Here is a 23,381-nt window from a genome sequence, read left to right on the forward strand (position 1 = left end):
GGCCTTCTAGGATCTGGAGTTTTATCACATAATCCACATTGTTAATTTTAGACAGAATTTCATAAGGACCATGAAATTTAGCTTGTAAAGGATTTGTTTGCACTGGGAAAAGAACCAGCACATTATCTCCAGGCTTAAGCGTCCTCATTCTAGCTTCTTTATCGTACCAGGTTTTCATTTTCCCCTGAGCCAATTTTAAATTTTCCCTGGCTAAGCTACAAGCTTTACGTAACCTGTCCTTAAATTTTAAAACATAGTCCAACAAATCAGTGTGTACCTCTCTATTAATCCATTGTTCTTTTAATAAGGCTAAAGGTCCTCTAGCTCTCTGCCCAAATACAAGTTCAAATGAAACCTAATGATTCCTGTACCGACCCCCTTACTGCAAATAGAAGTGTATACCCTCATCCCAATTATTTTTGTTTTCCACACAATACATCTAATCATAGTCTTGAGGGTAGAATGAAACCTCTCCAAGGCACCTTGCAATTCTGGATGGTATGCAGACCAAGTGATTTGCTTAACTCCCAATTTATAAACTATCTGTTGAAACAATCCAGACATAAAATTACTGCCTTGATTGGATTGTATTTCCTTAGGCAACCCAAAATAAGTAAAGAATTTTATAAGAACCTTTGTTACAGTTTTAGTTGTTATATTCCTAAGTGGTACTGCCTCTGGAAACCTAGACGCAGTGCACATGGTAGTCAACAAGTACTGATAACCAGTTTTTGTTTTTGGTAATGGACCTACACAATCTATAATAATTTTAGAAAGCAGTTCACTGAATGCTGGAATAGGTTGCAGTGGAGCCATTGGAGTAATTTGATTTGGTTTACCCACAATTTGGCAAGTATGACACATTCTATAAAATATCGCCATATCTTTTCTCAAACCAGGCCAGTAAATATATTTCAAAATCTTATCCACAGTTTTCCTCACCCCTTGAGGTCTACCCAAGGGCACACTATGGGCTAAAGTTAAAATCTCATTTCGATAAACTTTAGGAACAACTACCTGGTGAAAAATATTCCATTCATCACTTGCAGGAATTGTAGGCAGTCTCCACTTCCTCATCAACACTCCTTTCTCAAAATAATATCCTACTGGCCCCTTATCAATTTCACTATTTGGTAGAGCTTGTTCTTTTAATTTGATAATCTCAGGGTCTCTACTCTGCTCTGCTATCATCTCCTTCCGAGACAGAGATAAATCTTCATGGTCAGACTTACTCCAAGAATCTTGATCAATGAAGGTAAGAAAGTTTCTGACACATTCTCAAAACTCAAATCCTGAGTTGAACAGTCATGGGCAACAACCTCATTCTACACATCAAACTTTTTAGCCATAGCTCGATTTACACACAGGAAGAATTTGTGTTAGAATCCATCCTTGGTTCCTCTGACTCTGTTGTCAAATGCACATCAGGAAAACCTTGTCCACCTGCCAAGTCATTGCCTAACAATAAAGAAATATCTTTCACAGGTAAGCTAGGTTATAGTCCTACTTTAACAAGTCCTGTAACTAAACCTGACCTTAAATTTACTTTATGCAAATGTACAGGCAGAAGGGCACTCCCAACATCTCATATATAATTTTCCTCACCAGTATCAGACTCATAATTAAACTGTAACACACTGTCTAACATCAGTGATTAAGAAGCTGCAGTATCCCTAAGGATTTTTATTGGCACAGGAGTAGATCCTTTTTTCAAGGATACAATCCATTCAGTTACAAAATGATCATATCCCTTCCTAACTTGGTCAGACTCTAACAAAACTTCATTTGTGTTTATCAAACCCTGTGGATTTGCAGGTGTTTCAGTATGTTCCACACAAGCATCTCGGACTACTTCCTTCTCCTTCCTCTTCAGTCGAAAACAGTTAGCTATTACATGACCAGGTTTCTTACAATAATTACAAATGGGACCAAATGGTCTTTTCTTCACAGGTTCTCATTCCTCCTTGCCTTTCTCACTAACTTCTGATTTAATTTCTGGTTTATCTTGATTCATTGTGTTATTTTTCCTTTTAAAAGTTCTGCCCTGAGGAAATTTATTCTTGTGGATTAAAGCATACTCACCAGCTAAATTAGCAAAGTCCTGCAATGTAGCAGTGTCTCTCTCATTTAAGTATGTCTTTACTTCAACAGGGATGCTCTTTTTAAATTCCTCCATTAAAATCAGCTCTTTCAATTTATTATAGTCCCCATTTACATTTTTAGAGGAAACCCATCTCTTAAAACACACAGCTTTATCATAGGCAAATTCCACTTAAGTTTTTTGCCACAGATTTCTTAAAATTTCTGAATCTTTCTCTATATGCATCCGGAACTAACTCATATGCCTTCAATATGTGCAGTTTCAGATTATCATACTCAAGTGCTTATTCAGCAGTTATAGCTGTATAAACCTATTGTGCTTTGCCTTTAATTGCACTCTGTACCTTGGTGGCAGCAGATCTTAAGACGGCGTCATACGTCCGATATTCACTTATCCATTGTCGGCTGTACCCCACTGTTCCTAGGAAGGAGAGAACCACCTCCTTGGTCTTCGGGGGTGTCCTCTGCAGAATGGCTTGTATTCTATCCGGTCCAATTTCCTGAGGGCCCGCCTTCAGTGTGAAGCCCAGGTTCTGCATGTGGGGCTAGCAGAATTGCAATTTAGCCCTGGGTACTTGATGACCCCGTTCTGCTAGGAACTGGAGTACTACTAGAGAGACTTGCACGCACTCAGGCAGGGTAGAAGGTGCCACCAGCAGGTCATCAGCATGCTGTATCAGTGTGGAATTCCCTTCTAGGTGGCATTCATCCAAGTCATACTTGGTGGCAGCAGCATAGACTGCTGGGCTCTCAGGGCACCCCTGAGGTAAACGAGTCCAAGTATACCGTTGTCCCTTGTAGGTAAATGCAAATAAGTACTGGCTATCAGTGTGCAGTGGTATGGAGAAGAAAACGGAGCACAAGTCAATTACAGTGTATGTAGTGCCCTCCGGTGGAATGGAGGAAAGTATTGTGGTGACGTCCGGTACGATAGGGGCTATAGGAATAACAATGTGGTTTATGGCTCGCAAATCCTGCACAAAACGCCATTCATTGGGTCTCCGCACTTTGGGTATGGGCAATATTTGTGTATTGCACAGGCTGACTGTAGGCTTGAGGACCCCTTGTTCTAGCAAGGAGTCTATTACAGGCACTATGCCCTCCTCTGCCTCCAGGGCCAACCGGTGCTGTCTGACACAGGGCGGTACCGCATTCTTCCTCAACAGTACATGATGGTCCTTTGCAGAGGTTGCTTGGCCTACGTGAGTTCTGTGGAGAGCCCATAATTTGGTGGCCACTGTGTCTAGTGCCGCAGGCCCCCTGCAATCAGTTGGTAAGGGGGGGGCTGCTGCCACTGAAATTCAGCCGCAGGTTCCTCCAGCGACCAGGAGATCCTGCGCAGGTATATTCTGCCGTCTTCCGATCCGTACCGTTCAAAATTTCCTACACTCCTCACTACCGGGCTGGATTGCAAACGTTTAATCATCGGTCCGGTCTCATCTGCTTTTCCTGATAAGGGGGTCGTACTGTAAGAGTTAGATGAGGCTCAGACTTTTCAGTGTGGTACAGCACTAGCTGCTCTTCAGAAAGATGTACTGGGACGCCTAATCCTTCTGGCCCAGAAGGATTCTGGGTGTACTTGCATCTTCTGGCCCTCATAAACGGACGCCTATTTTTGATAGTCGGGATCACCTTGTAAGGTGTACCATGCCGTGCAACACAATCGACTGTGATATTGCACTACCTCCAGCAGTGCTCGTACCACCTCTACAGGGAGTGACGGCGTCATATTGTCTAACTCCTGCTTCACACGGCATATTTTTACAGTGAAAGGATTGCCAGACAGTTGCCAACAATACGGTATGGGTTCGGTTTTACTCTCGAACATATGGAGCAGCGAGACCAACTGATGGGTACGATGTGAGGGTATGTCCATATACATGCCTTGAGGACTGCAATAATGTTGTCTCCCAGCGATAGGGTGACACTTTTTGACAGAGCTTCTGATAACGGGATCTCTGCTATCCCCACGGTTACCACCCTGTTATGACTCAAGGGTAATCCCAGGGGGCAGGGTACAGAGGTCAGTGTAGCTCCAGAATTCACCAAGGCTCGTAAATGGATGCCTCCTATTTTTAATGGTACCATAGTTTCCGTTTCAGAGTCTTGGGAAAGTGATGATGCCACCCCCTGTACCGCCGGCCCTCCTGGCTACCCTATTCTGTCGAGAATGGGTGATTATGGGTAAAGGAGGGGCCCTCCACCGATGGCGCCCATTGCTCGGGAAGGTTCCCCACGAAGGGTACTTCTACACTCCCGAGCCCAGTGTCCCTTCCTCCCACACTTGCAGCATATATCATTGGACTTGTCTCTTCTATAGTCCCTGCTATTCACTTTGCTATTTCTCCCATTACTGTCCTGCCTATAAAACTGCATCTTTGGTGGCTTAGGTGCATCGCGTGTCCCCACAAAGAGTCCCTCTCTATCCATGTTCACTCGTGTGGTAACTATCTCAGGCCAGTTGTGATTGTCAGTTGTGATTACGTATCTTACAAATCTGTGCCTGCTGGGGAAGCATGCAGTTGAGGGGGGCAGAGGTCTGGATAGCCAATGGCCCATTTCCCTCCAGCAGAACCCCTGCGTATTCCTCCCAGGTGTTCCTAAACCTTGCTATGAAATCAGGAGGCCCCTCATCCTTGAATTACAGGCATCGAGTAGCTTCCCCTAGATCCCTGTGGCATTGGGCTGCTCTCATGATGGCTTCTTTCCCCCTGTGCTGTAACCAGTGTGTGAGAGATTCATTGCCCTCCTGATTATCGTCAGGTCACCAATCACGATTCTCCCCAGATGGGACCTGTACAGTGTCTTTTAGCGCAGCCCAAGAGCTGCCATACACACATTTTAAAAGAGTCCACAAATCACCCTGGAGTGGTTTATAAATTTCACACATTTGCTCCAGCCGGAAGGTGGCTGGCCATTTGGTGTGGTTAGGTGTCTTGGCCACCATTGCCCTAGCCTTGGCTGGTGTCCATGGTTTCAGGATGGCGGTTTTTCCAATCAGTATTTCCGGTGCTTGGTGAGCTGCATGGGAAGTGGACAAGTCAGGCGAGAGTGGCTTCGCCTTGCTCCGGGTCTGCACAGGTGATCTCGGTACCCTATCTGCAGGAGCTCCCTGTTTGGGTTCTGGTGGATCCTCACGAACCTCGGCCACAGGCACCAGCAGTTCTGTGCCCTGGTTCTGCTGTCGCCAAGCAGTAACCACCTCTGTTATTTCATCCACCATTCCATCCAGTCCAATATTGGGACCATGATTCCGCCTCTTGATCCTGCTGATACCATCTGGGGTATCTAGGGGTACAGAGGAACAGGGGTTAGGGCCATTTTCTGAGGCATAGCAGGATAGGGTGATGGTGCAACCAGGGGTGCTGTGGGAGGGGCAGCCTTCCCCAGTGTCTTTTCCTTATTCTTCTGTTTTGGGGCTTGGTGCCTCTTTGCCACCTCCATCCATTTCTCAAAGCAGCCCATTATATTCCCGAATTCCCAATTAGGGTCTCCAATCCTGTTAGCTACTTCATCCCACCAGATTTATATTAACGGAATCTTAAAAGATCCCCCATACAGCCAATTTCCCTGTGACCTTAAGAGGATCCCATCCTCGTCGCCATTTGTTGTTTCAGAAAACAAATTAACACTCAGACACAGAGGGAGATCGCTTCAGAACTCCTTTATTGTAGCATGATATCATGGAGAACTCATCTCCTAAAAGCGGATTTCTGAGACTCTGCCTGACAATGGGTCATGCTGTTATTTATATCCCAAGCATACGAAAAAAAAAACACAGATCAGAAGAAAGAACTTCAATGGCGGTGCAGTTGAGTAGCAAAGTTGCAGGATATGTCCTTGAGCAATTATACATCTACTTCAGTGTTAAATTCTCAAAAGACTATATCAGGCAGGCTAAAAGAGTATATCAGACATGTGATGATTCTTGGAACAAAGAAGTACATAGTTATTTTAATCAGCCGGACTGAAAGGCACATTGTCCACAGCACAGAGTACGTTAGTCACAGTAGATGTTGATTTTACATTTGAAGATCATTAACCCTTCCTTGATCAATACAGTATCGGTTCTGGGTATTTTCTTCCACATTTTGCTCTGCCATTTCATCATGGCTGATCCAAATTTCTTCTCAGCTCCAATCCCCACCCTTTTCCCCATCTCCAAGATGGTGGCATGACACAGCTTGCAGCGGCCACTCTGATTATCTGATATTTGTGAAGTGGGGTGCAATGCGTAATCATAATCAATTGAAAACGGACGTGGAAGAACAGAGAAACATCAGGAAATTCCAGGAAGACCTTCTTTCGTTGCTGCTGCTGCTGTGAGGTCCGGGATTCTGCCGGGAAGAATAGGCCCCCAGTCCCCAGGGTCGCGTTGCCAATGGCAATTGGCGGGGCCGTCTTAATACGCTCAGCAAAGGATGGTGCTCGGAGAAGCTGTGCCGGAGGGGATGGTCATCGGCTCGGAGGTTCGACGGACTCGGAGTCCTTTCAACGGACTCAGTTCACTTTCGGTGTCTGCTGCATCTGCGAGGCTGAGTCGGGTGGCGCCTTGGAAGTCCCAGGGGTACTCCCTTCTGCTGCCGGCGTGGGATGGCGAGTCTGTCGGGACCCTGGGGACTTGTGGAAACTGTGATGATTTCTTTTGAACTTACAGTCCTTTAACATCTTGGACTATTTTTTTTTACTGTGCTCATAGTCTTTTTTTTTATCAATTATGCTATTGTTTGCACTGTTGTAACTATATGTTGTAATTATGTGGTTTTGTGCAGGTCTTGTAGCTTTAGTTTTTGGTCTTGTTTTTGTCTGGCGGATTTGGAGCTCCTTTCCGGAGAACGCACTAGACGGCAGCACGATATTAATATGCAGCAGCCTCTCCTGACTCTGGGTTGGGGATTGCCAAACGTTACGTGGATTTTCTGGTGTAGTCTGTTTTGTCATATGCTTTTGTGATATCATTCTGGAGGAATGTTGTCTCATTTTTAACTGCATTGCATTTCTGGTTTCTAAATGACAATAAACTGAATCTGAATCTGATATCCCTTCATGCACTGATAATCAAGATACTATCAACCTTTGTCTTGAATATAAATACAGACTTGACCTCCACAGCAGCCTGTTCCAATGAATTCCACAGACTCACCCCTCTCTGGTGAACAAAATTCCTCCTCATCTCTGTTCTAAAATGATGCCCCTGTATTCTGAGACACTGTGCTCTGGTCTTAGACTCTAACACCATCGGAAACATACTCTCCACATCCTCTCTATCAAGGCCTATTACCATGTGATGGGTTTCAATGAGGTCAGTTCTCATTCTTCTGAACTCTAGGGAACTCGGGCCCAGAGCCATCAAACTCTCTTCATTTGACAGGATGCTCAATTCTGGAATCATTTTTATGAAACTGCTTTGAACCCTCAGCACATCCTTTCTCAGACAAGGGGCCCAAACCTGCTCACAATCCTGCAAGTGAGGCCCCACCAGTGCATTATAAAATTTCACCATTACATCCTTGCTTTTATGTTAGAGTCCTCCTGAAAAGATTGTTAACATTGCATTTGTCTTCCTCGCCTTAAGCAGAATATTAACCTTTAGGCAATCCTACACAAGGACTCCTATGTCACTTTGCGCTGCATTTTGCAAATACTCAACCATTTCCTTTAACAAAGTGCATGACTAAACACTTCCCAACATTGTATCCCATCTGAGACTACCTCGCCCATTCTCCAAATCCATCTGTCCTTCTGTCATTCCTCTACTTCCTCAAAACTGACTGCCACTCTGCAAACATTCCAACAAAACAGTAAATTCTATCATCTACATCATTGGCATATATTGTGAAAAGTATTGGTCCCAACACAGATCCTTGTGGAACAGCACAGGTCACCGGCAGCCAGCCAGAAAAGGCTTGCTTTATTCCCACTCTTAGCCTCCTGCCAGTCAATGCTAGAATCCTTCTTGTAATACCATGGATTCATAGCTTGTTAAGTGGCCACATGTGTGGCAGCTTGTCAAAGGCCTTTTGAAAATGCAAGTGCACAACATCAACCGATTCTCCTTTCTCAATCCTGCTTTACCAAGGGTAAATCATGCTTGACTGATCTGTTGGAGTTTTTCGAGGATGTAACCAGGAAGTTAGATGGGGAGATCCAGTGGATGTAGTGTACCTCGATTTTCAGAAGGCATTTGATAAGGTCCCACATAGGAGATTGGTGGGTAAAATCAAAGCTCATGGCATTGGGGGGGGGATGACATTGACATGGATAGAAAACTGGTTGGCAGATAGAAAGCAAAGGGTAGCGGTGAATGGGTGTTTCTTGGAATGGCAGGTGGTGACTAGTGGGGTGCCACAGGGCTCAGTATTGTGACCACAGCTGTTTACCATTTACGTTAACGATTTGGATGAAGGCATAGAAAATAACATCAGCAAGTTTGCTGATGATACTAAGCTGGGTGGCAGTGTGACATGTGATGAGGATGTTAGAATTCAGGGTGACTTGGATAGGCTGGGTGAGTGGGCAGATACTTGGCAGATGGCGTTTAATGTGAATAAGTGTGAGGTTATCCACTTTGGGAGTAAGAACAGGAAGGCAGATTATTATCTGAACGGTATACAGTCGGGCAAGGGAGTAATACAAAGAGATCTAGGAGTCCTTGTTCATCAGTCACTGAAGGTGAATGAGCAAATGCAGCAGGCAGTGAAGGAGGCTAATGGAATGTTGGGCCTTTATTACAAAGGGAATTGAGTACAAGAGCAAGGAAATCCTTTTGCATTTGTACAGGGCCCTGGTGAGACCACAGCTGAAGTATTGTGTACAGTTTTGGTCTCCAGGGTTAAGGAAGGACATCCTGGCTGCAGAGGAAGTGCAGCGTAGATTCACGACGTTAATTCCTGGGATGTCTGGACTGTCTTACGCAGAGAGGTTAGAGAGACTGGGCCTGTACATGCTGGAATTAAGGAGATTGAGAGGGGATCAGATTGAAACATAAGATTATTAAGGGATTGGACAAGATAGAGGCAGGAAATATGTTCCAGAAGTTGGGAGAGTCCAGTACCAGAGGGCATGGTTTGAGAATAAGGAGTAGGTCATTTAGTATTGAGTTAAGGAAAAACTTCTTCTCCCAGAGAGTTGTGGGGGTCTGGAATGCACTGCCTCAGAAGGCAGTGGAGGCCAATTCTCTGGATGCTTTCAAGAAGGAGCTAGGTAGATATCTTATGGATAGGGGAATCAAGGGATATGGGGACAAGGCAGGAACCGGGTATTGATAGGAATTGATCTGCCATGATCTCAAAATGGCAGTGCAGGCTCGAAGGGCCGAATGGTCTACTTCTGCACCTATTGTCTATTGTCTATTTCTTCAAAGAATTCCAACAGATTTGTCTGGCAAGATATTTCCCTGAAAATATCATGCTGTCGCCTATCTTATCATGTGCCTCCAAGTACCCTGAGACCTCATTCTTAATAATCAACTCCAACATCTTCCTAACCACTGAGGTCATACTAATAGGCCTGTAGTTTCCTTTTTTTATGCCTCTCTCCCATCTTGAAGAGAGGGTTGACATTTACAGTTATCCTGACTTCTGGAAACATTCCAGAATCTAGTGATTCTTAAAAGCTCATTTCTAAGCCTCCATGATCTCCCCAGCCACAGCTTTCATAACTCTAGTGTACACCATATAGTGCAGATGACTTATCTACCTTCAGATCTTTCAGTTTCCCAAGAATTTTATCTCTGGTTATGATAGCTTCACACACATTCAGATCATCTGCGATATTTTTTGCCCCACCCATTACTACCTCATCATTTTCCAGCAGTCCAATATCCACTCTCACCTTTATTTTACACTTTATGTATCTGAAGAAACTTTTGGGATCCTCCTTAATTATTTGGCTAGCTTACTTTCATATTCCATCTTTCGCTTCTTAATGACTTTGCAGTTGCCTTCTGTTGGTTTTTCAAAGGTTCCCAATCCTCTAACTTCCCACCAGATTTTGCTCTATTATCTGCCCTCTCTTTGGCTTTTATGTGGGGTTTTGTTTCTCTTGTTAGCCATGGTTGTGTCATCTTTCCTTTATTTCTTCCTTTTTGAGATGTATGTATCCTGTGCCTTCTGAAATTACAACCACTGATGCTATACCATCATCTCTGCCAGTGTTCTTTCACAATCAATTCTGCTCATTAGCTCTCTCCTGCCTCTGTAATTCTTTTAGCTCCACTGTAGTACTAGTACATCTGATTTTAGCTATTTCTGGGTGAATTTGATCATTTGATGATCACTTGCTCCTAAGGCCTATTTTACCTTTGGGTTTCTAATCAATTCTGGCTCATTGCACAACACCCAATCCAGATTATCTGATCCTCTGGTGGGCTCAAACACATCTCATAGGCACTCTAGAAATTCCCTCCCCTGTAATCCAACCCCACCTGATTTCCCAATCCAGCTGCATATTGAAGTACACCAGGGCTATTGTGACATTGCCCTTTGGACATGCATTTTCCATCTCCCACTTTAATTTGTATACTTCATCCTTACTACTGTTTGGGGGTCTGTATATAACGTCCAGCATGGTCGCTTGATCCTTGCAGTTCCTTAGCTATATTCACAATGATTCAACACCTTCTGACTAATGAACTGATTTCATTTTTTACCAATGGAGTACCGTTTCTCCCTTTGCCTTCCTGCCTGTCCTTTCGTTATAATGTGTATCTTTGGACATTAAGCTCCCAGCTATAATCTTCTCTCTGCCATGATTCAGTGATGCCTACAACATCAAACCTGCCAATCTGTAGCTATGCAGTAAGTTCATCTACCTTATTCAATACACTGCATGCATTTAAATACAACACCTTTTTTGCTTTTTTCCTCCTGTTATGTTGCAATTAATGCCGTTAACAGCAACTTTGCCCTATGAACTGCCTCCCCTGGCTACACATTGCCTCTGCTTGTAAACCAGCTATTTCATCTGCAGCACTGTGATCCACCCTTCCTACGATACTGCTTCTGCCCTCCTTCCAACACAAACTCTTGGGCCAAGAAACTATATAATCTTCCTAGTTCTGGCATCTCCACACTTGCCTGTGGACTCTTCTCTCTGTGCCATGATCTTTGCTGTGGGTTTCTCCTTCTACATCGAGATCAACCCTGTAAAGCAATCCCTCATAGTGCGCCATTCACTCTGGACCTCTCCCTTCCCTGTTCTGTTCTTGACCCCTGTGATCTGTCTCCCTGAACCAGTTTAATTTTGCTTAGTACCAGCACTCTGGTGTTACCAATGGTCTTCGAGCTAGAAGCAGTACATGGAACACATTTGCCAGTTGCATGAACTTCCCCATTATCCAGTCTGCAGTGGCATTAACTAAGGAACCGATTTCATTCTGGGTGAACTACTGCTATTTGTGTCAGGTTAAGGAGATAATATGTGGAGCTGCGCAGTAGAAGAACAGAAGGTCAGATCTTCCTTTGATCAGGTTGATTGGCAGCTTGATGCTGTGGAGATAAAATAGAGTGGGAAGTATGAAAGAGGGAGGAGTGGCATTACTAGTCATAGACACATAGTCCCTCTGTGCTCAGACAGGACAGACAGGGCTCATCTACTAGGCTCATATGGGTGCAACTGAGGAATAAGAAATGGATGACCGCATTAATGATTCAATGATACCTGCAACATCATACTTGTATCTGTGTTGCAAGTTTATTGACCTTATTCAAAATATACTGTACACATTCAAATATAACACCTTTTTTCCTGCAGTCACCATTTTCGATTTTGACTGCCTTTTTGTTTGCAACCCATCCTGTTGACTTTAATTTTGTGTTATCATCAGCCTCTTCTTGCAAGGAGGCTCACTACACATTGCTTCTGTTTGTGAACCAATTAACTCTTCTTCAACACTATCACCCCAGTTCCCATCCCCCACCAAATTAATTTAAACCCATCCAAACAACTCGAGCCATCCTACCACAAGGATATTGAACCCCTGGGATCTATATCACAGGTGATATAGATATATAAAGTCTACTGGCTGCTCACTCTCACCCTTGAGAATGCCATGGCCGTGATCCGAGACATCCCTGATCCTGGCACTCGGGTGGGCAATTTACCATCCGGGTGTCTCTATCATGCCTCAGGAACCTCATCTCTGTTCCTCTAAGGAATCTCTATCAACACAGTAGTCCTCTTCGTCTCTCTGCTCTTCTGAGCGATAGCATCAGCTCAGAGCCAGAGTCCTGTTCACTGTTGCTCCGCCCATTATGTAGTCCCTTCAATACTATCTAAAGTTATATAATTATTATTGAGGGGACCAGCCACAGGTATATTCTGCATTGTCTGTTCAATTCCCCTCCAACTGACAGGCGCAAGACAGACAAGGACTTTTTAGAGATGGTCTGGATCCCTTTTCACGTGGTAGGTCACATCTAACAAACTTTATAGATTTTTTTCAAAGAGGCTTCCAGGAAACTTGATGAAGGATGTAGTCTAAATGGACTTTAGTAACACCTTCTACAAGGCTTCTCATGGGAGTCTAGTCAAAGAGATTCAGTCTCTTGGCATTCAGGATCAGGTAATAGATTGTATTATACACTTGTTTCGTGGCAGATACCAGTGAGCTCTCTAAGAGAGGCCTGTAGCCAGTGGTGTGCAGCAAGGATCAGTGTTCACTTCTATATTATTTATCATCCATATCGAATATCTGGGTGGTAACGTGGAAAACTGCATCAGCAAATATTTGGATGACTCCAAGATGGGGGTGAAAGTGGACAATGAGGAAGCCTATTAAAGCAGTGAGATCCTGACTATCTGGATAAATAGGTTGAAAATAGCAGATGGAAGTTAATGCAGACAAGTGTGAGGTGTTGCACTTTGGGAAGGTGAACCAGGGTAGGACTAGGACAGAGAATGCTAGGGCATTGAATAGTGTGGTAAATCAGAGGAGTCTGGTAACACAGATCCATAATTCATTGAATATGGTATCACTGGTACAGTTAGATAGGGTCGTAAAGAGAGCTTCTGGCACATTGGTCTTCATTAATCTGAGTACAGCAGTTAGGATGTTACATTGAAGTAGTGAAAAAAATGGGTGAGACTATATTTGGAGTATTGTGTGCAACTACGATTGCCTAACTACAGGAAAGATGTAAATAAAATTGAAAGAATAGAGGGCAAGTTTACAACGTTATGGCTAAGTTTTGAGGACCTGAGTTACAGGAAAAGTTTGAGCAGGTTAGACCATTATTCACTGGAGCACAGGATGATAATAAGAGATTTGATACAAAATTATATGGTGTGAAGCTCCACTGGCTTCCTTGGCTGTGTAAGTCTAGGGAAGACACACTCTGATCCTGCCAAAACCATGCGATTGAGAAGGCTCTCCCACCCCATACCCTGGTTTGTGTGGATGCTGTGCAATTTGCTTCCGTCTGGTTACACAAAGCTTGGGGGTGATGTGGATAGTCTGGAGGATTGTCAAAGATTACAGTGGGGCATCAGTAGGATGCAGAACTGGGCTGAGATGTGGCAGGTGGAGTTCAACCCAAATAACCCAGACAGCCCAGAAATAGTTGCACATGATTAAAGTATTTATATTTATGAAACCTACTTAACTAAAGGGTTAGTAAGGAAAAGAAAAGAAAAAAAAATAAAAAGGGCTGGTTCTAATTGAACAGTCAAATGTGCACAAGTTGGAGCTCAATCTTGAACTTCACTGTCACTCATGCACTGGGGTCTATATGAAAGCACACACCACCTTCCGAACGTCGCTCGCAATCCATCTCGAACCAACGGGTCCCCACTGGGTCATATCCTACGACCGGTTCTCCCCAGCATCTTCTCTATTCATCTGCTGCCGAACAAAAGCCCCAAACCAAACTTAGTCTCCCTCACCAAAAAAAAACCTCCCTCCATTTCCACCATCCTAACTAGATGACACAAATTCCTCATAATCCCTTATTTCAGCAATAACCCAAAAAGGCCTTTAGCAGAACAGATGCTTGCACAGAACTGCTAAATGAAATACTTACAGTACAACAGTGAACCAGGACATTATAGTGTCTAGGTAAAGGAAATGCAAGCAGGCTTTTTCAGAGTTTGGATGAGATTGGAACTAGAGGTTATGTGTTAAGAGTGAAAAGTGAAATGTTCAGGGCGATGAGAGTGTGGAACTCATTGTCAGTGGAAATAGTGGAAGCAACTTCAAAGTCAACATTTAAGGGAAGTTTGGGTAAGTACACAAAGGGAGAGGTGTGGAAGTCTACTGTCTGCTTTCAGATCGATGACATTGGCAGAACAATAGTTCTGTTCAGATTAGATTGGCTGAGTGGTTTGCATCTGTGATATAGAGCATCTTATATTGGCGGTATCATAAGAGAGACAGATAAGGTCAGAGCATGGATCACCAACTGTAATTGCGACATTGTAGCCATTAGTGAGACAGTTGCAGGAGGAGGACTGGCAGCTCAATCTTCTGAAGTTCGTTTGGTTTAGACATGACAGATTGGGAGGTAGTAAAGGAGGAGGTATGGCGGTACTAAGCAGAGAAAATGTCACGTAAGTGCTCTGTCAGAACAGAATGAAGAACTCATCTAGTGAGGCATAATTGGTGGAACTGACAAATAAGAAAGGAATGATCATGTTAATAGGGCTATATTACAGACCACTCAGCAGACCAGGGGGTTTAGAGGAACAAATGTGTAAAGAGAACGCAAACTGTTGCAAACAGAAGATTGTCACAGTAAGTGATTTTAACTTTCCACATGTTGACTGGGACTCCCATACTGACAAATGACTAGATGGGATGGAGTTTCTCAAATGTGTTCAAGAAAGTTTCCTTAATCAGTACATAAAAGTCCCAATGTCCCTTAGTGCTCAATACTAGATCTGCTATTAGTGAATGAGACAGGGCAAGTGACAGAAGTTTGTGTTGGGGGAACACTTTGCACCTACTGATCCCAGTGGCATCAGTTTCAAGTAAATATGGAAAAAGATAGGTCTCGTCCCTGGGTTGATATTCTAAATCGGAGAAAGGCTAATTTTGATGGTACCAGAACTGATCTTGCAGGTGTGCATTGAGACGGGCTCTTTTCTGACAAAGGTGTACTTAGTAAGTGGGAGGACTTCAACAGTGAAATTTTGAGAGTACAAAGCTTGTGTTAGAATGGTAAGTTCTATTGAAATAGAACATAGAGCTTAGAAATCTACAGTACATTACAGGCACGTTGGTCCACAATGTTGTGCTGACCATGTAACCTACTCTAGAAACTGCCTAGAATTACCCTACTGCATTTCCCTCTATTTTTCTAAGCTCCATGTACCTATATAAGATTCCCTTAAAAGACCCTATTGTATCTGCCTCTATAGCTGTTGCTGACAGTGCATTCCAAGTATCCACCACTCACTGTGTAAAGAAAATTACCCCTGACATCCATTTGGTAACTATTTCCAAGCACGTTAAAACTATGCCATCTCATATTAATCATTTCAGCCCTGGGAAAAAGCCTCTGGCCATCCACACAATCAATGCCTCTCATCATCTTACACACCTCTATGAGGTCACCTCTTGTCCTGTCACTCCAAGCAGAAAAGGCCAAATTGAAAGTAAAATTGAATGCATCCATTTCAAATCTGATTCCCATTCCCATTCCAACATATCAGCCCATGGCCTCCTCCACTGCTGCGATGAGGTCACACTCAGTTTGGGGGAGCAACACCTTATATTCCATCAGGGTAGCCTCCAACCTGATGGCATGAACATCGATTTCCTGAACTCCCAGTAATTGTTTCTCTACACCACCTTCAATACTGTCCACTCCTGTTTTTCTCTCTCTCCTTATCTCCTTCCATGCCCATCACCTCCTATCGTCTCCTTCTCTTTCTTCAATGGTCTTCTGATTCCTCCTATCATATTCCCTCTTCACCACCCCTTTAGCTTTTTCATAAATTAACTATCCAGGTCTTTACGTCATCCCCACCCCCTCTCCCGGTTTCACCTATCACCTAACACCTTGTACTTCTTCCTCTCTCCCCCAACCTTCTTAATCTGACGTTTCCTTTTTTTTCCAGTCAAGGTGAAGAGACTTGGCCTGAAATGTTGATGGTTATAGATGCTGCTTAGAGTTCAGATTCCTTCAGTATGTTGTGTGTGTTGCTTCAAACCTCTCTTTCACTGCCCTGTCTACCCGTGATACTGATGTTGTATTTGGCCTGCACAACTTACATTTCTGAAATTACTGATTTCATACATATCTGAGGTAAATTCCAACTGCCACTCTTTTCCCAAACTTCCCAAGTGATCTGGATCTTGCTGTAATCTCAACCTTCTCCACTGTTGGCTGTACCACCAACATTGCTATCTTTCACAAATTGACTAAACATGGAACTAATATTCTCATGGAATCATTAATATAAATTAAAAAATGCAGGAGACCTGTTAATCACCTGTTATTTCCATCCTCCAAATAGAAAGACAAACCACCATTGCCATCCTCTCATGCGTGCCACAAGCTGATTTAAATTAATTTGGCTCGTTCAAACAGGACTTTGTGCGTTTCCCCGACAACGTCCTTCTCCAATATAATAAACATGTTTTCCTCTTTCAGTGAGCAATGGCTGGTGTTCTATCCAACCTGTATTACAGCACCAAGGATGTGAAGGATCTGGTGGCTGCCTATCAACGTGAAGGAGATGCGGGTCTTCAATTGGCCATCAATGAAAAATCCAAGCAGTTCGAAAATGTACGGATCAAGATTGCAGTGATGGGTGAGTCCGGGTCAGGCAAATCGACCCTGATCAATGCCCTGCTTGAGTTGGATGAGGAAAGGGCTGCCCCTACCGGCGGTAAAGAGACCACCACTGAAATAACACCTTACGCTCACCCCACCCTTCCTAACGTTCAGTACGATGACTTCCCCGGGTTCAACACACCAAAGTTTCCGGTGAAAGAGTTCATGAAGAAAACCAACTTTTCCCAGTATGATTTGGGCATCATTGTCACTGCTGCTCGGTTCACGGAGAATGACAAGTTATTGGCTGAAGCACTGAAGAAGGCAGGCAAACCTTTCTACCTGGTGCGCTCTAAGATCGACGACACCATCAGGGCAGAAAGCCGCAAGAAGGGTTACAACCAGGAGGATATGTTCCAGGACTTGAGGAAATATTGTATCTCCTCACTAGAGTTAGCAGGGGTAAAAAATACTCCCGTTTTCCTCTGTTCTGCATTTGACCTTGACCAGTTTGATTTTCCTAAATTAAGGGAGGCTGTGGTATCCAATCTCTCTGAGACACAGAAGAATCTATTCATCACAGCTCTCCCCAACACATCTGAAGAGGCTATAGAGAGAAAATGTCAGGCTCTGCGGCCTTTCATCCAGATGCTGTCTGCCGTATCGGGGTCTATCGGTGTAGTTCCCATTCCGGGTTTGTCCCTTGCCTGTGACCTGGCGCTCATTATCACTGGTATCCTGTACATACGGATGACCCTTGGTCTGGATGAGGCGTCACTCAGCAAACTGGCCCAGAGAGTGGGGATCAGTGTAGAGGATCTGAAGAAAGGTACTGAGCACAACTGGGTGTTTGGGGAGATCACACGTGAGCAGGTAGTGCTGTTGATGCAGAGAAGCACAGTGGCAATGGTGCTGACAATCGCCGAGCCCTTCCTTGATTTTGTCCCCATTATAGGCTCTATCTTTGGGGCAACATCATCCTTTGGGGTGACTCTCATGATGCTGAACAGTTCACTGGATGCAATGGTGGAGACAGCTAAAATTGTCCTGCAAAATGCCAAGGCAGCCGCTTCCCCTGAAGGCTGTTATCAGAGTGCCCGTCTTACTCTACCCCAGAGGGACATCACACCATCCTAATATCTAGCACCCGAAATCAAGGTCTTTCTGAAACCCACCCATCTGGACGAGAGATTCTGCAGATACTGGAAATCAATGCATCAATGGGGGAATAAACAATACATCAGGACTCCTGTTAATCCTCACACAGCTTGAGTCCAAGTGTTTCCTGTTACCCTTATAAGGAAGGCTATCCCTTTTACCATAATTTCTGGGAGCTGTTTCTCCATAGTCACTGCCTGACCCAATGACCCACCCACCTCTTCAGGGTTTATTTCAGATTTCCAGTATCTGCAGCATTGAGCATCAGAATTTAGATTCAGTCATCCTGCTGTAGATGTTTAATGTCACATGCTGAAAATCCAAAGCAACCCACACAAAATGCTGGAGGAACTGAGCACGTCAGGCAACATCTATGGAAAAGAATAAACAGTCGACGTTTCAGGTAGTGACACTGCATCAGAACTGGAGGGTCTGGTGCCTCACCTACCATTGAACAGTTCCAGTGACAGCAGATTGACAATGATTACATTTCTTCCCCCTATCCAGTGCCAGGTCCAGTAAGGTATGGATTTGTGTCACTGTTCCCAGCTTCGATGTCGAATCGTTCAGCTCAATAAATTCAATTTCCTCAGCCCTGCTGGAATTTAAACACAATCTCCTGTGTTATTGAGTTCAAGTATTGATGCAGTAGCTAAATCTGACAAGTAGTGTGCACATTCCCTTCATCATAGTGCAGCTTAATGTTTGTTTTCTTCATCTGTAATATTTCGATGTACTTTTGAATTGTGATTAAAAGATCTGACAAAAGCAAGCAACTGCCTCTTGGTCAGTGCTCATTCTTTGTGAACAGCGATGAATTCCATTAACCTTCACAAATCCCCGTCTCCAGTGCAACCAGGTGACTCAATGTATCAGGAGAGAGGGCAGGGTAACAACACAGAGGTTTTACTGCACAGTAGCTGACAGGATTACTGACCCGAAATACAATACATTGTCATAGAGTCATTAATGCAAAGAGTAGCGCAGCATAAAAACAGGCTATTCGGCCCATCTAGTCCTTGCAGGACTTGTTATTCTGTCTGGCCCCATCGACCAGTATGTAGACCATAGCCAACCATGCTTCCCCATTCATGTACATTTACAAATCTCTCTTAAATGTTGAAAGCAAATCTAAATCCATTACTTCCACTGGCAGGTGTTTCCACATTGCCACCACATATTTCCTCAGGTACTTATTAAGTATTTCACCTGTCACACTCACTGTATTACCTCAAGTAAGAGTCCCACCCAACAACAGGGGAAAAAGGCGTCTTGCATTTACACTAATTGGACTCCTCCTCATTTGCTACTCATTGACTCAGTGAGGGCTGGATGTTCTGAAAGTTACTGATATTGTACAGAGCCTTTAATCAATAATGGGATCCCTCAGTCTGCTGGATTTCACAATACACAGAATGGACACTCGTGCTGGGGAAATCTCATTTTCTGGAAGGATTCAATCGCTCTGCTGAAGGATTGACAAACCTCATCCTCTCCAATCCAGTTGCTGCAAATCTGTCCAGTATCAGCCAAATCCAGGCAGAAACAGGAGCATCCACAAGATATGGTGGGCCATCAGGAGCAGAAATATTACCCTGCACTATGTATAAAATCAAGGTCCGAGAGTCAGTTATTCATCATTAGAGTAAAGCCAGATCCTCACAGCCCAGTGTGTCCATCACACACAATTACAGTCAAGGTATGCAGTAGAACAGAGTGATTTAGGAATAATGGTGCATAGTTCCCTGAAGCTGTAATTTCATGTGGGTAGAGTGGTGAAGAAATCTTTTGGTACGTTGGCCTTTATAAATCAGAGCATTGAGTATCGGAGTTAGGATGTAATGTTAAAATTGTACAAGGTATTGGTAAGGCCAAATTTGGAGTACTGTGTACAGTTCTGGTCACCGGATTATCAGAAAGATGTCAACAAAATAGAGAGAGTATAGAGAAGGTTTACTAGAATGTTACCTGGGTTTCAGCACCCAAGTTATAGAGAAAGGTTAAACAAGTTAGGTCTTTATTCTTTAGAGCATGGAAGGTTGAGGGGGGACTTGATAGAGGTGTTTAAATTATGGGGGGGATAGACAGTGTTGACGTGGATAGGCTTTTTGCATTGAGAGTAGGGGAGATTCAAACAAGAGGAAATGAGTTGAGAGTTAGGGGGCAAAAGTTTAGGGGTAATACGAGCGGGAACATCTTTACTTAGCGAGTGGTAGATGTGTGCAACGAGCTTCCAGTAGAAGTGGTAGGTTCGGTATTGTCATTTAAAGTAAAATTGGATAGGTATATGGATAGGAAAGGAATGGAGAGTTATGGACTGAGAGCAGGTAGGAGGAACTAGGTGAGAGTAAGCATTCAGCACGGACTAGAAGGGCCGAGATGGCCTGTTTCGATGATGCAGTTGTTATATGGTTATAGGTATCTGACCACCCTGGGGCCGGTGATGTACCAACCTCACAAAGTTGCCACAGAAATTAACTGTTAACCATACATTAATGAAACAGCAATGGCACAGTCCTTAACCAATGAGATTAAAGCTCTGAATTCCCAACACAATTGGGGTTGGCCAATTGTAGTAACAATATTCTCGGGACAACACTCCGGTATTCCTAGGGTCAGCATCCACAGTGCAAACTTCATCACTGATTCATCAGTGACCTTCCTTCCTTCAGAAGCTCAGATGTTGAACTAACCACAAACACATTCCCATTCACAACTCCTGTGCAAATGAAGCATTGTCTGCCTGTAAGTAACAAGATGTATTCAACATCCAGACACAGGCTGCAGAACCTGGAGAAACACACTCAGTCTCTTGCCTCTGGTCCATCATTCAGAAACATCATGACCGATTGTTAAACTCATTCACAGCACTAATATCTTACTCTTGCCATTTGAACTCCATCTGCCATTGCTCCATATCTGCAACTGATCTGTATCGTACTGCACTCTTTGCCAGTCTTCTACACAATCCAGAACTCCGCCAATCTTGGTGTCATCCACAAACTGACTTACCCACCCATCTATATTATCATCCTGGTCATTTATTTATATATAAATATATATATATATAGAAATATATATATATATAGAAATATATATATATATATATATTATAAACAACTAAGGTCCCAGTGCCGATCCCTGCAGAACATCAGTAATTAGAGAACACTAGCTCAAATAAGTCCCCTGTGACCATAAGGCCTTAAGACTTAGGAGCAGAATTAGGCCATTCAGACCATTGATTCTGCACCGCCATTCCTTCATGGCTGATCCTGGATTCCACTAAACCCCATACACCTATGGGTGTAAAGGGAGTAGAGAAGGAGACTCAGGAAACAACCCAGGGTGGCACCTGTGTTGAGGGTCAGAGGGGCAGAGGTGAGGGACCTCATCCTTACCATCTGTTGGCTATCCAATAGGAAGTCTAGGATCCAGCAGCGGAAGGTGGGGTGCAGGCTGAGGTCTCTGAGATTCCTGTCGAGTCTGGAAGGAATTATGGTGTTGAGTGCTGAACTGCCATCCAACAACAGCATTCTAAAGTATGCATTCCCTTTTGGGTTCAAGTTTATTGTCATAAACCATACACATCTACAGTACACAGCTCAAAGAAAAAAAAACAAACAAAACTTAATAAATACAGCCCTACACAGCACGTGTTGTGATCCAGCCCATACTGTCCGAAAATATTAGCACAAGTCCTGTGTTGTATGACAGTTGTATGAAGATTGACAGTACTGATATACAGAGGGATCTTTGGGTCCTTGGCAGCATAAATGTGATTGCTTGGGTTCTTCAAATGGTAAAATTTGTTCTCCTGACATTGAGGGAAATGTTGTTGTCATGACAACATGTCACTAAGCTCTCTATCTCCCCCCCCCCCACCCCGTCTGCCAAGTCATCATTATTTGACAGACTCTCACTACATTAGAATGATCTACAAACTTGTAGGTGGAGGTAGAACAGAATATGGACACTCAAGTTGTAAATGTACTGGGTGTATAGGAGGATGAGGAATTTACAGTAGTCCGACCAGCAATAAAACACACTCGGATAATTAATAAAATCGCATGGGAACGAAGTATACACGCACGCACACACACGCACAATACAATACCCAATTCCCCGACTCTGTGTGGGCACACCTCTTCTGCTTAGGGACAATACCCACACTCCCAACCTTATTCAATGCACAACTCACCAACAGCAGTGTGGTCCCTTGGAGAAAGCAAGAAAGAGCACAACACGAGGAAATCTGCAGATGCTGGAAATTCAAACAACACACACAAAATGCTGGTGGAACACAGCAGGCCAGGCAGCATCTATAGGAGAAGCACTGTCGACGTTTCGGGCCGAGACCCTTCATCAGGACTAACCGAAAGGAAAGATAGTAAGAGATTTGAAAGTAGTGGGGGGAGGGGGAAATGCAAAATGATAGGAGAAGACCGGAGGGAGTGGGATGTAGCTAAGAGCTGGAAAGGTGATTGGCGAAAGTGACACAGAGCTGGAGAAGGGAAAGGATCATGGGACAGGAAGTCTCAGGAGAAAGAAAGTGGGGGGAGACCAGAGGGAGAAAGAGCACACGTGGCTTCCTTTATAGTGCAGCAGGACTGGCAGGCCCAGCCCACGTGATTCACAGGGCAGCCAATGGCTCGGTCAGTGCCAGCAGGGTTAAACTGATTACAAAGGCCAATAGCCCGAGGTGAAGTACAAGGCTAATTAAAAGGGCCAATGGTTAGGAGTTCGTTGAAAGGCGGGGAGAGGTAAAACCTTGATTGGCAGGTGGCGTGTCTTCCGACCAGATAATAGAAAAGTGTTGTCACGTGATATCACGGTCACTCCAATACAGTCCACCCCTCGGAACTCACTCCATTCGTCAAGCACTCATTCTCGTTATCATCGCTGTGTGTGGACAGTATTATGTTGTGCTTGCCAAATTGTTCACATCACGTATGCCTTTTTTTTATTTCTATAAAGTCACAATTAGCATTAAGCTTGGAAGTAGTTAAGTGTAAGACTTCCTTTTAAGATATCTTACATTCCTGCTCACTGTGTCCTATGTAATCGACCAGTGGATGACGGTTGCCCACCATCCCCCCAGGGACATAAACGGCCACCAGCGTCCCAGTGAGGTGTCTTGCTGGAGGAGCTGGTCCCTCGATTTTTGAATTTCAGCCACCGAGTCCCGAATGTGAGCAGCCAAGTGGGTAATGTTACTCGACTCGTCAGGGATAAACATGCAGCACTCCTTACCAGTCACTGCATCAGCCGCGAGCAGGTGAGGCACAGGAGTACCTTCAGCCAGAGACTCATTCCACCGAGATGTAACACTGAACGTCATAGGAAGTCATTCCTGCCTGTGGCCATCAAACTTTACAACTCCTCCCTCGGAGTGTCAGACACCCTGAG

General features: G+C 44.0%; 1 protein-coding gene and 1 long non-coding RNA gene across 3 annotated transcripts in view; one reads left to right on the plus strand and one right to left on the minus strand.

Moving 5' to 3' along the window:
- LOC132402587 (interferon-inducible GTPase 5-like) overlaps positions 1-18,741 on the plus strand; it is a 28,667-nt gene extending 9,926 nt beyond the window's left edge. For both annotated transcript variants that reach the window (XM_059985481.1, XM_059985482.1), the window contains exon 3: positions 16,695-18,741. In XM_059985481.1, the coding sequence (XP_059841464.1) occupies positions 16,701-17,954 (1,254 nt within the window). In that variant the 5' untranslated portion in view covers positions 16,695-16,700 and the 3' untranslated portion in view covers positions 17,955-18,741. The remainder of the gene's footprint in view (positions 1-16,694) is intronic.
- LOC132402592 (uncharacterized) lies at positions 5,759-22,502 on the minus strand. Its single transcript, XR_009514968.1, has 3 exons — positions 22,174-22,502; positions 21,374-21,458; positions 5,759-11,588 (listed from the first exon to the last, which is right to left on the minus strand). It is a non-coding gene; the product is annotated as an uncharacterized LOC132402592 (long non-coding RNA).
- Positions 22,503-23,381: the final 879 nt, after the last annotated feature.

This window comes from Hypanus sabinus, chromosome 12 (genome assembly GCF_030144855.1).
Source record: "Hypanus sabinus isolate sHypSab1 chromosome 12, sHypSab1.hap1, whole genome shotgun sequence".
NCBI lineage: Eukaryota > Metazoa > Chordata > Chondrichthyes > Myliobatiformes > Dasyatidae > Hypanus > Hypanus sabinus.